Source organism: Vespula pensylvanica, chromosome 5 (genome assembly GCF_014466175.1).
Source record: "Vespula pensylvanica isolate Volc-1 chromosome 5, ASM1446617v1, whole genome shotgun sequence".
NCBI classification, from domain to species: domain Eukaryota; kingdom Metazoa; phylum Arthropoda; class Insecta; order Hymenoptera; family Vespidae; genus Vespula; species Vespula pensylvanica.
In genome coordinates, this window is record NC_057689.1 from 4,462,562 (window position 1) to 4,475,184 (window position 12,623).

Genomic DNA, 12,623 nt, shown 5'->3' on the forward strand with positions numbered 1-12,623 from the left:
TATTTCACGATTAAATAACATCGTAGCGATCTTCGTGATCGTTCGATCTTTCGAAGATCGCCGGAAGCTTTCGAGTTGATTCATCGAACAAAAATATAAGATTTCGAATCGAAACGAAAAGGTGAAACAACGCGTCTGATTCGTTTCGATTTATCGTTATATGGTATACGTTATCACAGTCATGTAAAATCGAAATTCATTGTCGGCAAGCTCGTTATTATCGAAGATAGTAAATCGATCGCGGCCGGTCGACGCGCGGAAATCGTGTAATGGGCGTTCGATTCGCTCGACTCCGCCTTCGGTTTGGCTCGATCACCGACGTTATCTCATAAGCACTTTGAACGTGAAGTCTCGGCGAAAGGTTTCAAATGTCTCGAAGAAAGAACATAGCGTGTCTCCTTGTCGAAATAGATTTTCTCTTTGAGATGGGAGAATTTTGAAAGGAGGAAGAGAATTTGAACAAAAAGGAAAAAAAACAGAGAGTGAGAGAGAGAGAGAGAGGGAGAGAGAGAGAGAGAGAGAGAGAGAGAGAGAGAGAGAGACAAAGAGAAAGAAAGAAAGAAAAAAAGGAAGAGAGAAAGAAATAAATGGTCATTACCGTTCGATACGGGTACTCGAATATTAGGAGATATCTAAGTACTTATTCGTGAAGTAGAAATAGGGAGAGGGTTTGTGATAGTGACGCATGCGTGAACTGTATAAAACGAGACATCTGCCACGTGCGCGGGCGTTGCAGGCGGCGCGTATGCGTGTCCATGCGTTGAACGAAATCTCTCGAGGGGGAAGATCGTGTGGAAAGCATGGCCGCATCCGCCATGCGTACGCGCAGACGCTTCGATCAACTTTTTCTATCGGTCTTTCTTTTTTTTCCCTTTCTTTCTTTCTCTTTCTTCTTCTCTTCTCTCTCTCTCTCTCTCTCTCTCTCTCTCTCTCTCTCTCTCTCTCTCTCTCTATCTATCTGCCTGTATTTCTCACTCTCTTTCACTCTCTTTTCGTTTCCACTCGAAAATTAATCGTTTAAAGGATCGAAGTTCTTTGCTCGATCCTTCTTCACAGCCATCTTTTTATACGGACGAAATCGTCAAAGTTCAGATGCATTGGTTTTCGAAAAAAAAAAAAGAGAAATAAGAAAAAGGGAGAGAATTAGCGAAGCATACAAATTTCGGGAATCGATATATAAAAATTGCAATGGCGAAGCGTACAACCGAACGTTGAACTTTTTCTTGGTGGGTCCTATTAATTTCCGCTTCAATTCGTTACGTGGGCCCTCTCGAGGAAGGAAAAAATAATATCCAACTGCGGCAATGCGTGGCAACGGCCGTGACTAATTCCGTTCGAAGTGCTTTCGGAATTGGAAACGGAGCCGACCGCGAAAAACTGAAATTCATTCTACTGACGTAACACACCAAATTCCATATGCTATACTTTCCCAACCAAGTAGAACCGTTTATTTCAAATATTTCTTATCGACGATCGGTCGTCAAAGATTTTTCCGAAAGTGTAATAGTAGACCTATCATTAGATTCTTGCTCGTTAGACACGTCAAAGGGTGATGGTCCAGTATTTTGTGATTTCGTGATGACCGGTCAAACAAGAGTGATGAACTTTTCTCTTTGGTTCGTTGTTAGGGAGAAAATAAGAGAAAGAGAGAGAGAGAGAGAGAGAGAGAGAGAGAGAGAGAGAGAGAGAGAGAGAGAGAGAGAGAGAGAGAGAGAGAGAAAAGAGAGAGAAGAGAAGAGAGAGAAAGCTGGAATCAATATTTGGAGCCGTGCGTGTTCCGCCATGTTAGTACGACTATGCCAAGCAGAAATCCCCATGGGGGTTGCGCGAGTTGCCGGGGTCGGGGGCAGCTGCCTGGCGTGGTACGGCGTGGCATGGCGAGGTATGGCGTGCCGTGTACGGCCTCACAGGGATACTTGGGGCCATGACTTGCCACATCCACCACCCTCTGTATAACACGAGCACGCACCATTACTCATATCGTGGCTCGTTGCACGCCACGGATTCGTCCTGAATCCAGGAGGGCACTCTTCCGAGCCGCTTCTACGATGAAAATAGACGGATATGGGTGCCGTTCATTCTGCTCTTTCTCTCTTCTCTCTTTTTCTTTCTTTGTTTCTTTCTCTTTCTCTTTTCGCGAATTATAACAACCCAAACGTTATGTAAAAAGAAATTCTTTTTTCAATTTAGACTTTCAATTTTCGATAAGCAGTAATAAGCATACGCGACGTTTTACTATCTTTTCCTGACTCATCGTTAAGGATTACGATACGCTTGTACGGTCTGTGTTAATTTTCGATAAGAAAGTATCGAGTCGATATTTGTATGCGTAGGTAAGTCTCCAAGGATATATTTTCGTTTCCTTTTTTTTTTCTTTTTTACTTTTTCTTTTTTTATTCCTTTCCTTTTTTTCTTTCTTTTCTTTCTTCCTTTTTTCTTCTTATTTTCTTTTTTCTTCTTCTTTTTTTTTTTTTCGTGTTCCGCTGACACTTAGCGGAATTCGTGCAACGTCGTTTGAAAAGAAAAATTCCTTTCCGAGAAGCAGTAAGAAATTTCGATCGAGATTAGGAATACGATGGCGCGACGCGTAGCTAGTCGCGAACATAATTAATCACAAGAAGCAATAACTCATAGGCAGAAGGAACGTTTCGACCGATCGATCTGAATTCCATCGGCGATGGTAACGTTAAATTAATCATCTTTCGAGACTGGACGACCAAGAGTCATGGTCTACTAATACGTCACACGGGAATAATTTAATTAGGCAAAAGCAACGGTGGCTGAACGAGAAGATACGAGGTGACTTTAAAAGGCCGTTCTTGGATCGACAAAAGAGTCTGAATTCTCTGACTCTGAATGGAGATCAGAAGAGACGAGATCTTCTTCTTCTACTTCTCCTTGATATTTCTCTATCGTCGGATTAGAACATTACCATAAAACTCGTATTAGGGTTGAAGGTATAACGATGACAAGGTGGACGATGACAGTTGCCAAGTAACGATGAAAAGTTAAATCAGTGGCACGTCCTTCTCCGCCTTTTGCCTTTTTAACTTTTCGAATTTCTTGCCACAAAGAAAGCCCCTGACGAACGACGAGGGTTGTTACCTGACCGTTCGAGACTCCTACGATTTCCTCAAACTTTTTGTAAATCATCATTGCCATCGTCATCCGCGAAAAGAGGATCCTCTTCTTTCTTCTTTCAAACTTTAATGCAATTCGATCGAGTATTGAAAAATAAATCAACGTAGATACATAGATACAACGTGCGTACATATTCGATCGTTCGTATGAAAACACGAATTCGAGTACTCGAGAAGAATGTAAAGCCAAACATTAAATAAACAACGGACGAAGTTAAGGACACTAAGGTAGGCTCCTTCGCCAGAGATCGTGTTGATTTAGGATAGATATGTATCAGAACGCGTTCGTTGAGGTCAGCCTGTCACCTCAAGTACCATTAGCCCTTTCTAGACACCCTCTCCAGACAACCTCCAACCTATCATTATTGCATCGAATCGTTCTTTTTCCCAACCTTCTCCTTCCACGAAACACCTTCCTGAGAAACTCTATTTCTCTCTCTCTCTCTCTCTCTCTCTCTCTCTCTCTCTCTCTCTCTCTCTCCCTCTCCCCCTCTTTCTCTCTCTTTCTCGTTCGAGTACCTCGAACTTTGCGGACTTTGTTTTTCGTTACAAAGCAAATTCCTTTCCCGTCGATTAATATTTAACAATATATAAGAGTTGGTCGTTTTTGCATTCGAAAATATATGAGAAGAGAATCGCGGACGGCGAAACTTTGTGTGAAATCTGCCGATCAGCACTCGGTGAACATCCTTTTAGAGAGTTGGCTTCGACAAGGAGAGAAAACTGTAACGCGTGCCGTTGTTTCGCATGACGATTCCTTTTCTGCGTCGATTCTCGCGTTGCACCTTTGCGATGACTTCGTTCCACGTAAATTTATCAAATAAGACCGATGCGGTGCTACCGATTAACCGATTTCAAATCTGATCTGTCATGAAAGGGTTCGCATCGTTCCTTTCTCTCGTCTCTCTCTCTCTTATTCTCTCTTTCTCATTCCCTTTCGTCGAATCCATGCATCATGACAACTTGCAACACCTACTTCCGAGGTCGTGATCCAATGTTCCGACCCCGAATATGGGTCAGAAAAAATGTAGGTTAAAATTTCATATCAGATGTGACACAGTAGTTAATTCCTTCGTTGTTCAGTCCGACAAGATATTTTCTTAGCCTTCGACTTTCTTCTTAGACTCGGTGAGAAAGCAAATTGGTTCGTCATTTACTTCGCACATGGAATGTTTCTAGATCGAACTTTTTTTTCTCACTTCAGGGTCAGCGTTGAATTATCTAATAAGGATCTCAAAGTCGGAGTCGAAAGAGTCACACAGCAACTAACTTCACGCGCTCCCGTCGCTATTTTTGCCGAGCTTTCGAGCAAGATCAAGATCGTAGGATCTTGCGAGGAACGCGTCGTAAGGAGCAGCAGCCCGCTCTGTACGTCGTTTCATACGTTGAGATCGTATCACGAGTAGGAAGAAACTTAAGGAGAAGTTCCTTTAGTTGCGGTTAGCAGCTAGTCGTAACCTCGTACTTGCCTTACGACCTCGCCCTTCTTACGCGTTTCACATCGTATAAATTCAGAGCTTTATTGGGTAACACCTAGCCGGTTAAGGTGGCACGATAAAACGTATTTTACGAAGAGCTAGCTAACTTGTTTCCAAGTTTAAGAACGTTGCTGAGAGTCTACGACGAACTTAGATGGTTTTTTACCTACGAAAGTGTTTGCGGAACGAGCTGATCTTACGGCGATTTGGTTGGATATCCAGACCGAGAGAGACTAACGGGAAGTTCTACCTTGCTTCGAGCTTTTCGGTAGTCGAAATGTAAAAAATGCACCTTCTAAGCATGACTTGACTACCGGTGCTTCCTCTCTTCGTCATGGACGCGTGGCCATCGAAAAGTGCAACCTAAACACGAAGAGCGAAGCGTCATACTATGAGGCGGCAACAATGCTCATTGACGGCGTCCACGAGATCGTGAATGACTCGTAACAACGTACGAGGTGTGAGCTGGTTTTCTGACCCCGTTTTTATTAGAGTTCGCCGATACCTTCTCGAACACTTCCCTCCTCTCACCGATTGAGACTTACCTTCGTTTTAACTTTTAACTACAAAACGCGATAAAGTTTATTAGAATTCACGCTTACCCGGCGACGCGATTATTTCAATCGAATTCATCATACGTTTTTCACGGTCAACGAAGCGTACAACTCGGACGATGCGTATTAACAAATCCTCTTAGTAGACCGCTAGAAAGCTGCTGCGACATCGGCTACGGCCGTTGCCCGTACGATGACCGACGTTTTTCAGCGTCTATTAATGCTTTTAATTGTGTTACCACGCAGCTTCGAGACTCTCGATACTTATTCGATAGTTCGATTCTTATTCGAGCGTCTTTCTTAATCGGAAAATATATACGATCTCTCTCGCGGAGTCGTGCTGCTCTTGTCGATGATAAATGATCGTCTATTGACCTTCGGAAAAAAGATGATTTTAATTGTAGATATTAGTAATCACTAAAGATAGGATCTCGGTTATTATATAGCAATAATAGGCGTATCGTCGTTACGTTCAAACTTAGAAATTTATCTCCGATTGATATTACATTCTCATTTTTCGTTTACATACGTCAATCGTGTATTTTCCAACGAACGGCGACGTTTTCCTCCTCGTTACACCTACGCACGGACACGCGTAGCTCTCGCTTCGTTAAATCTCATCCACGAAGGCGAAACGCGGGGGAAGAGCGTTCCCAAGAAAGCCTCTGCTTTAACGAACAATCTAATCATCCCGATCGTCCGTCCTCGGGAAAAACGGCATTTTTTTTTTTTTTTTTTTACGTCCCAAGTAACTACAAGGGACAAAGACGAGAAAATAGATTCGTCGTTTCCGACGGTCGACGAAAATCCCGTTGGTTATTCAAAGTCGCATAAGTCCTCTGGGAAGGAAATGAAGAGGAGAAAAATAGAGAAAGAAGGGTATAGAGTCCGAAAAAAAGGAGACTGGGGAGGAAGAAAAAGGAGAAGAAAAAAAAGTTGAAAAAGAAAGAGAAGGAGGAGGAGGAGGAGGAGGAGAGAAGAAGAGAAGAAGAAGAAGAAGAAGAAGAAGAAGTCAAAGAGCACGATCGTATCGGATGGCGGCGTAGCGAGACGGGGCACAATGCTGGAAAAGCACAAGTTCATGCAGCTACTATTATTTATCGCGTACACGGGGTGTCCCAGACGGCGCTCTGTTCTTCCACGACGGTTCCAGAAGATCGAGCACGCATTGTTACGTTACACTTTTGTCGGTGCTCGTGTTTCGCTCATGGCAATGCGAGCGAGTGTTAGGGGATACAGTGATTTGCACTTATTACTAAATAAATCAGTGTTTTCAATACGGTACGCACTATTCAACGGCTTTGGAAATCGCTCCTTCTATACGTATTATTCGTCTCGACATAATTAAGCTCGGTGAGATAGATATAGAGGGATAATGGCACGGTCGAAGAACAGAGAGTTTGATACTCAACGATTGCTCAACAAATTTTCAGTTCGATACTCTTGGTTATTGCGTTTCGTGACAACTCCGCAAGCGCGTTGGTTAACATCGATTAAACGCCGAGTACAGGTATAGTCTCGATCCTGTATCTGACAATGATAAAGCAAGGATATATGGCTGAGCAGTGCTTATTAATTCCTTTCTTCAGTTCGACGTTTAAGTACGAACGATGTTAGCAATAAAATTGGTCCTCGTCGTTCGCTTTACCTCGCCAATTAATCCGATCCACGATTCCCAAAAAGGTATCCGAGTACGAGCGACGACGTAAGAATAAAGGGTATCAACTATAGCAAGCATTTGACAGGATTTAGATCCTATCTAAACGGCAGTGGTTTACAACCTTTATCTTCCGGCAGAGTCTTGCCCGGCTGACTCTAAGAATCGCTAGTCACTGTGGACATCGAGTAGTCGTGTTTATACAAACGTATGAAAAACAATATCTCAGAGGTGATCGAACGAAGTTAGTAGCTTGATTATGAGAGAGCAGTAATTCATTCATTCATAAAATTTCACTGGAACACTTGACCCGCTCGACGGTACGCCGACTGTTTATCGTAAGTACCATTGAACGATCGAGAGACGTTGAACAGTTAAATTGCATCAATTTTGAAAAGTGCACGTTCTCCAACTCGATTTCTCGACGTTCGAGTTTCGTCAGGAATGAAGTTCAATTTGTAAAGTAGCCATTTCGAGCGATGTACGTACGCCTCTCTAGAGGCAATCTCTAGGTAGTCCGAGGAATGAAAAAGATCCGCGTTGGAAAAGTAGGAATGCTCGAAGATCCTAGTTTGGAGAGAGGGTTGCCGAGGAAAGATGACTCGGGGCAATGGCGAGGCAAGATGCACCCCTGACCGAGGCCGTGGCGCCGCACGATGCCTTGGACGAGGAGAGATCGAGCCCGAGCCTCGGTATACGCTCCCTACTCGCAGTGGGGAGCCGGAGAATGGCATTATGGGTAGAGACCTTCTCTCCTCCTCTTCTCGCCCTCTCTTGCTATCTCTCCTTCCCTTCCTCCCTCTCCCCCCTCCCATTCTGCTGCTGCCCCGCGGCGGCACGGCATTGTCTGGCAGCCATATTGGAATAACAGCCAACCCCGTCGTGATTGGTCCGTTTTTTTTCACGGCAGAGCCCATGCCTCGGCACGATACTCTCGAGCGGACCCGTGGTTAGGCAATGCCTCGGTACGCGATAGTCTATCAGTCGACTCCATGCTGTGCCTGCATCGAAATCCTCATATTCGAACGGCTACGATTCGTCGTTATGACTTCCAACAACAGATTCGAGATTCGATGCTTCGCGAAGGCAAACGATTCGTGATAAACCGTGTCCCTTGCAAATCCTCTTATCATCGTTCGTTTTATTACGAGATATCGTTACGGTTCGTTCATGTTTCTCGTGGGAGAAGAAAGAAGGAAAGGATTTTTTCGATATGACGCCTTTGCCTGGGACAAGTTGATGGCTCGATCGAAGGAAAATCACGAAGGACTCGAGAATATCGTTTAAAATCGTTCAAGATGCATCAAAACGTTTCCATGTGTAATCGTTCGATGGTAGAACTGTTAAAAATTGTGAGGATTTGTCTGGAGATCGAAGGACTCGATTAGTTCGATTACATGAATTTTATTGATTCTTCAAAGTGACGTTACGGTGTCTACGAGAGACTTCTTGTTAAACGGAGTTTGTGTTTTGTGATTAAAAAATAAAAGTTTGTGAAGTCTGTGTTGGGATTATTTATCCGTGTTTCTGGATTAAATTCTTCAAGGTACATAGACAAACTAAAGATGTAAGATTAAACGTTCATAGCAATGTCGTCCTCGAGAGACAGAGAGACCAAGTGCAGTTTGTTAGAAGCGCGTTTTACGGTCGGTCAAATGACGATTTATCACGATCATCGATTGCACGATGAATGTCATTGAGAGCTCATCGTTCCTCGATTCGCATTATTATCTTTTACGATACTATTAACCCTTTTAGCGTCGCATATACGTTCGAGTAGAAACAGTCATTGATACTTTTTGAACTTCATATTGACGCAGACAACAAATTTCTTCGTTTGTTATTATTTCTAATAAAACTTTAGGGCGTTAATTAATGATTACGTCAAAGGAACAATGAATGTAATCGTATATCTTCTTTTCTCGTTGCAATCAGGTGACACAAAGTCCTAACTAAGCAAGATGTCAGAGGATCAATTTCGTTCGTTGTTATAGTCCTTCTCTTGTCGTCGATCCTTTGTTGAATAAGAGAGAGAAAGAGAGACACAGACAGAGAGAGAGAGAGAGAGAGAGAGAAAGAGAGAGAGAGAGAAGATTAGGAGCAAGGTGTGAATAAGACAGAACACGATATATCTGTCAAGTATAGAGTAGGACAATCGTGCTAACGCATTCTAACGCTAGGATCGGAGTCGCGTTTATATACGTCGCGTTCAAATAAATAGGGAGTCAAAGGTATTAGTTCGAATACCTTTTTCCTCGGGGCATGGGATAAAAGGACGACTGGCCCAAAAATTTTGTCGAGTAATGCGGGAATTATTATCCTGGATATAAGGGTAGAAACGAGAGGGAGAAAGAGAGAAAGAGAGTGAGAGGGTACTAGCTGAAGGAAACGGTCGTTAGGTGTGCGCGCGAAATATGAGAAATGATCTGTCGACGTTACCGTGGCCGTGGAAAAGGACGGGCTCCCGCGAGTTCAAAGAAGCCGTGGAATTTAGAAAAGACTGTACAACGATGCCATTAGATGCGCCGCGAGATCTATTATCATTCTTCTCCTTCTCTACTCTCCTCTCTCTCTCTCTCTTTCTCTTTCTCTCTCTTTCTTTCTTTCTCTTCCATTTCTTTTTTTCGAACTAAAACCTTTCGACCGGTTTTTTTGTTACCTTTAGTATCGCACGATCGAGCGAGTTCAAACTCTGATCGAATTTGCATGTTTCAGAAACGTGTTCCAGTGAACGGAGCTTCGTTTTAATTTGTTACATTCATCGTCGACCTAACGAAAGATTTATGTGCAAAACCGATGAATTCTTTCGATCGTGTTTCCGTTCGAAATTATCTTTTAATCCTTAGAAAAACAAAATGTTAGATAAAGTGTTATTACAGTTAATCGTTGTCTCTTCGTTCTTTTCTTCTTTTCTTTTCTTTTCTTTTCTTTTCTTTTTTTCTTCTTTTTTCTTTTTTCTTTTTTTTTTTTTTTGTTATCTCTCGCCACTCGCACACCCGCACGAATCCTTCCTTTTCATGTCAAACGTCGCTGACGTTTCGAAGATCGGTTCGGAGTCACTGCTTTTTCAAAAGAACTTCTCCGAAAGCTTCGAGAGGCTTTCCGTCGAAGAAAAGGTGATGGTACAACCTGGTTCCCTCAAATTACAAGCGGCCATTATCGTGCGGTCGACCTTGCATTTGGAGCAGACAATAGCTGGCACCACTCGTTAATGTAATAGGCATTCAAAAGGTGCGATCTTCCTTCTCGAGTCACACCGCACTCACGAAAATCCTTCCCTTCTTCTCCTTCTTCCTCTTCTTCTTCTTCTTCTTCTTCTTCTTCTTCTTCTTCGATCCCTTCTTTCTCAGTGAGACGAGGCCGACCTGTCCGACAGCTCGGTCAGGCAGCTCCCGAAGAATTATTATTTTATGAGATTATTATCTCTAATAACATCGACCGACGGTCGATGGGGAAAAAAAAAAGAGAAAAAGAAAAGAAAAAAGAAAGAGAAGAAAAAGAAATGGGACGCAAGAATTTCAAGGCTCGTCAGAAAACGTTCTTGTTCTTAAAAAAAATAAACTTTTAAAACGTTTAACCTTATGTTTTATTTTATTAAGAGAAAATATATGTCCGAGAGATTTTTGATACGCGATACGATTTGATTATTTTCACGTTTGATATATATATATATATAATATTTTATTATACATTATCGCCGTACGATCACGAGGAAAGAACGCGGAAACCATGGATAAATTCGTTTTCGAACGAACGACATTCCAGGTCATCTTTCGGAGTGTGCGTGAGGGACGAAGTGGGAAGAGATGGGGACTCGCGATTGGCCGTGGGGCGGGAACATTTCGGGGGTTGTTCGAGGCAGCAGGTGGATCTTCAACAACACCCCTTTTGTCCCTCAATTAGTTACGTTTTTTCCACGGCCTCCACCTAACCCTCCCCCAAAAATTTTACCTGTCCGTCGCTCGCAGTCAGTTTTCGAGTGCCTCGCTTCGAAACGGAACGTTTCGTTCGAGTTGAGTCCACTTTTTTTTATTTCCTCGATTCATCATCGACCCGTTCTTTTCTTTTTTTCTCTTTCTCTCTTTTTGTTTTTCAAACATTTCCGCGAGTTTTCATCGGTGTTCTTTTCATTTCTCTCTCTCTCTATCTCTCTCTCTCCTTTTTTTCTTTTAAGAAAATCTCGTTCAGTGAAAAACGTTAATGTATGTGACATGTGCGTACGTATTCGAAATGATAGAACGATGAGAACTCAATTACAGAACTCTAAACGTTATGAGGTTTGTCTCACTCGATGTTCATTACTCAATTACGATTATACACTATTATATGATATAATTTCGTTCAACGTCTAAAATATGGCAACGGAAAGAACTAATCGTCGACACGCTTCGAAATTATCAAAATTTCACTTATTTTTACGGTATTAACGATTTAATAGTTAAACTGACGCGTTTCCAGGGGAATATATTCTCAGTTCCTGCAGTCAGAACGGAAATAGCGACGCTGAGGACGACGATCATCTACTCAGAGAAGAGTCTTTTGGCTTGGATCATCATCCCTTGGCTGGCTTATCCGATGATTCTTTAGGTCTTAGCGAAACCTTGGGACTTGAAGATGATTTCACGTCGGAGTTACTCAGTGATAGTCTTTTAGGAAGCGCCGTCGTAGAGGATCTTCTCGGTGACAACGATCTCGGCCTACCCGACGGATTCAATCTCGAAGAGGCGCTTCAACTCGTTGGCCTCGATGAGGCTCAGCCAGAGGACGAGGTATTCACAAATATATCTTAACGTTATAACGTTTCGTTTATTCGTTTCGCATTGGCATCTAGTTTTTTTTAAATATATTATTATATACGTTCTACCGTTCTATTCGTGATCGACTCGATAAAATAAATGGTTAGATAAACAAAAGAAAAAAAAGAAACAATCTCTACCGTCGATCATGGAAGAAGCGCGTTCTTAACGCATTTTGATCTCTTCATTGTACCCTCATTCGTTATCTTTCACTTAACACGAGAGAAACGTGGGATCATCGTAGCACTTTACTCCGATCTCAAAGATTTTACACGAAACGTATTGTAAATTTATTCATTGTCATTTCCCGCGTTTAATAATCGTTCGTTCGCTCGACGACGATGACAACAACGAGCGACCGTTGTTCCGATTATATTATGAGACACGGAGGATTGTTCGCTAGGAAACGAAGTCCGAAATAAAGAAGGAAAAGGTGGAAGAGGAGATAAAGAAGGAAAAAGAGGAAGAGGAAGAAGGAGAGGAAGAAGAAGACGGAGCGAAGGAATTTACGAGCGCGAAGGGTGACGTTGCTGTCAACGGCTCGAGTAACGTCGAGGTCGCGAAGTCATCCAGGTGCGAGGATCCCGAGACCGGCGACATGATTCACACACCGCAATTTCATCATCCCCATCATCCGCACCACCGTTCGTTCCAGGTACGTAATGTCCTTTCGACTTTTTTCGCAATTAGATTTTTTTAATCGACATTGATTAGTCGGAACTTTCAGGAAATTTAATTTTTTTTGTTTGCGAAAAAGGTGTGTATAAAAAAGAAGAAAAAAGAAAGGGAAAGGAAACAAAGACAAAAATAAATAACAGTAAACATCGCGTGCTTCTCGGCAATAATATCTTAATTAATTGCACTTCCTGGAAGGGCCATTACAAGATTAAATATCACCGAGAGCGAGGAATCATCTTCAATCTAATGGCCTGTTTATGGCGACTATTATAATCATATTCTCTGGTGTAATTAACCGGTGTGAAGGAATTTATAACGTT

General features: G+C 42.5%; 1 protein-coding gene across 10 annotated transcripts in view; it reads left to right on the forward strand.

Moving 5' to 3' along the window:
* LOC122629655 (segmentation protein cap'n'collar) overlaps nt 1–12,623 on the forward strand; it is an 84,764-nt gene that overhangs the window by 36,668 nt on the left and 35,473 nt on the right. For all 10 annotated transcript variants that reach the window (XM_043813334.1, XM_043813330.1, XM_043813331.1 and 7 more), the window contains 2 exons: nt 11,288–11,598; nt 12,029–12,280. In XM_043813334.1, coding sequence (XP_043669269.1) covers nt 11,288–11,598; nt 12,029–12,280 — 563 coding nt within the window. The remainder of the gene's footprint in view (nt 1–11,287; nt 11,599–12,028; nt 12,281–12,623) is intronic.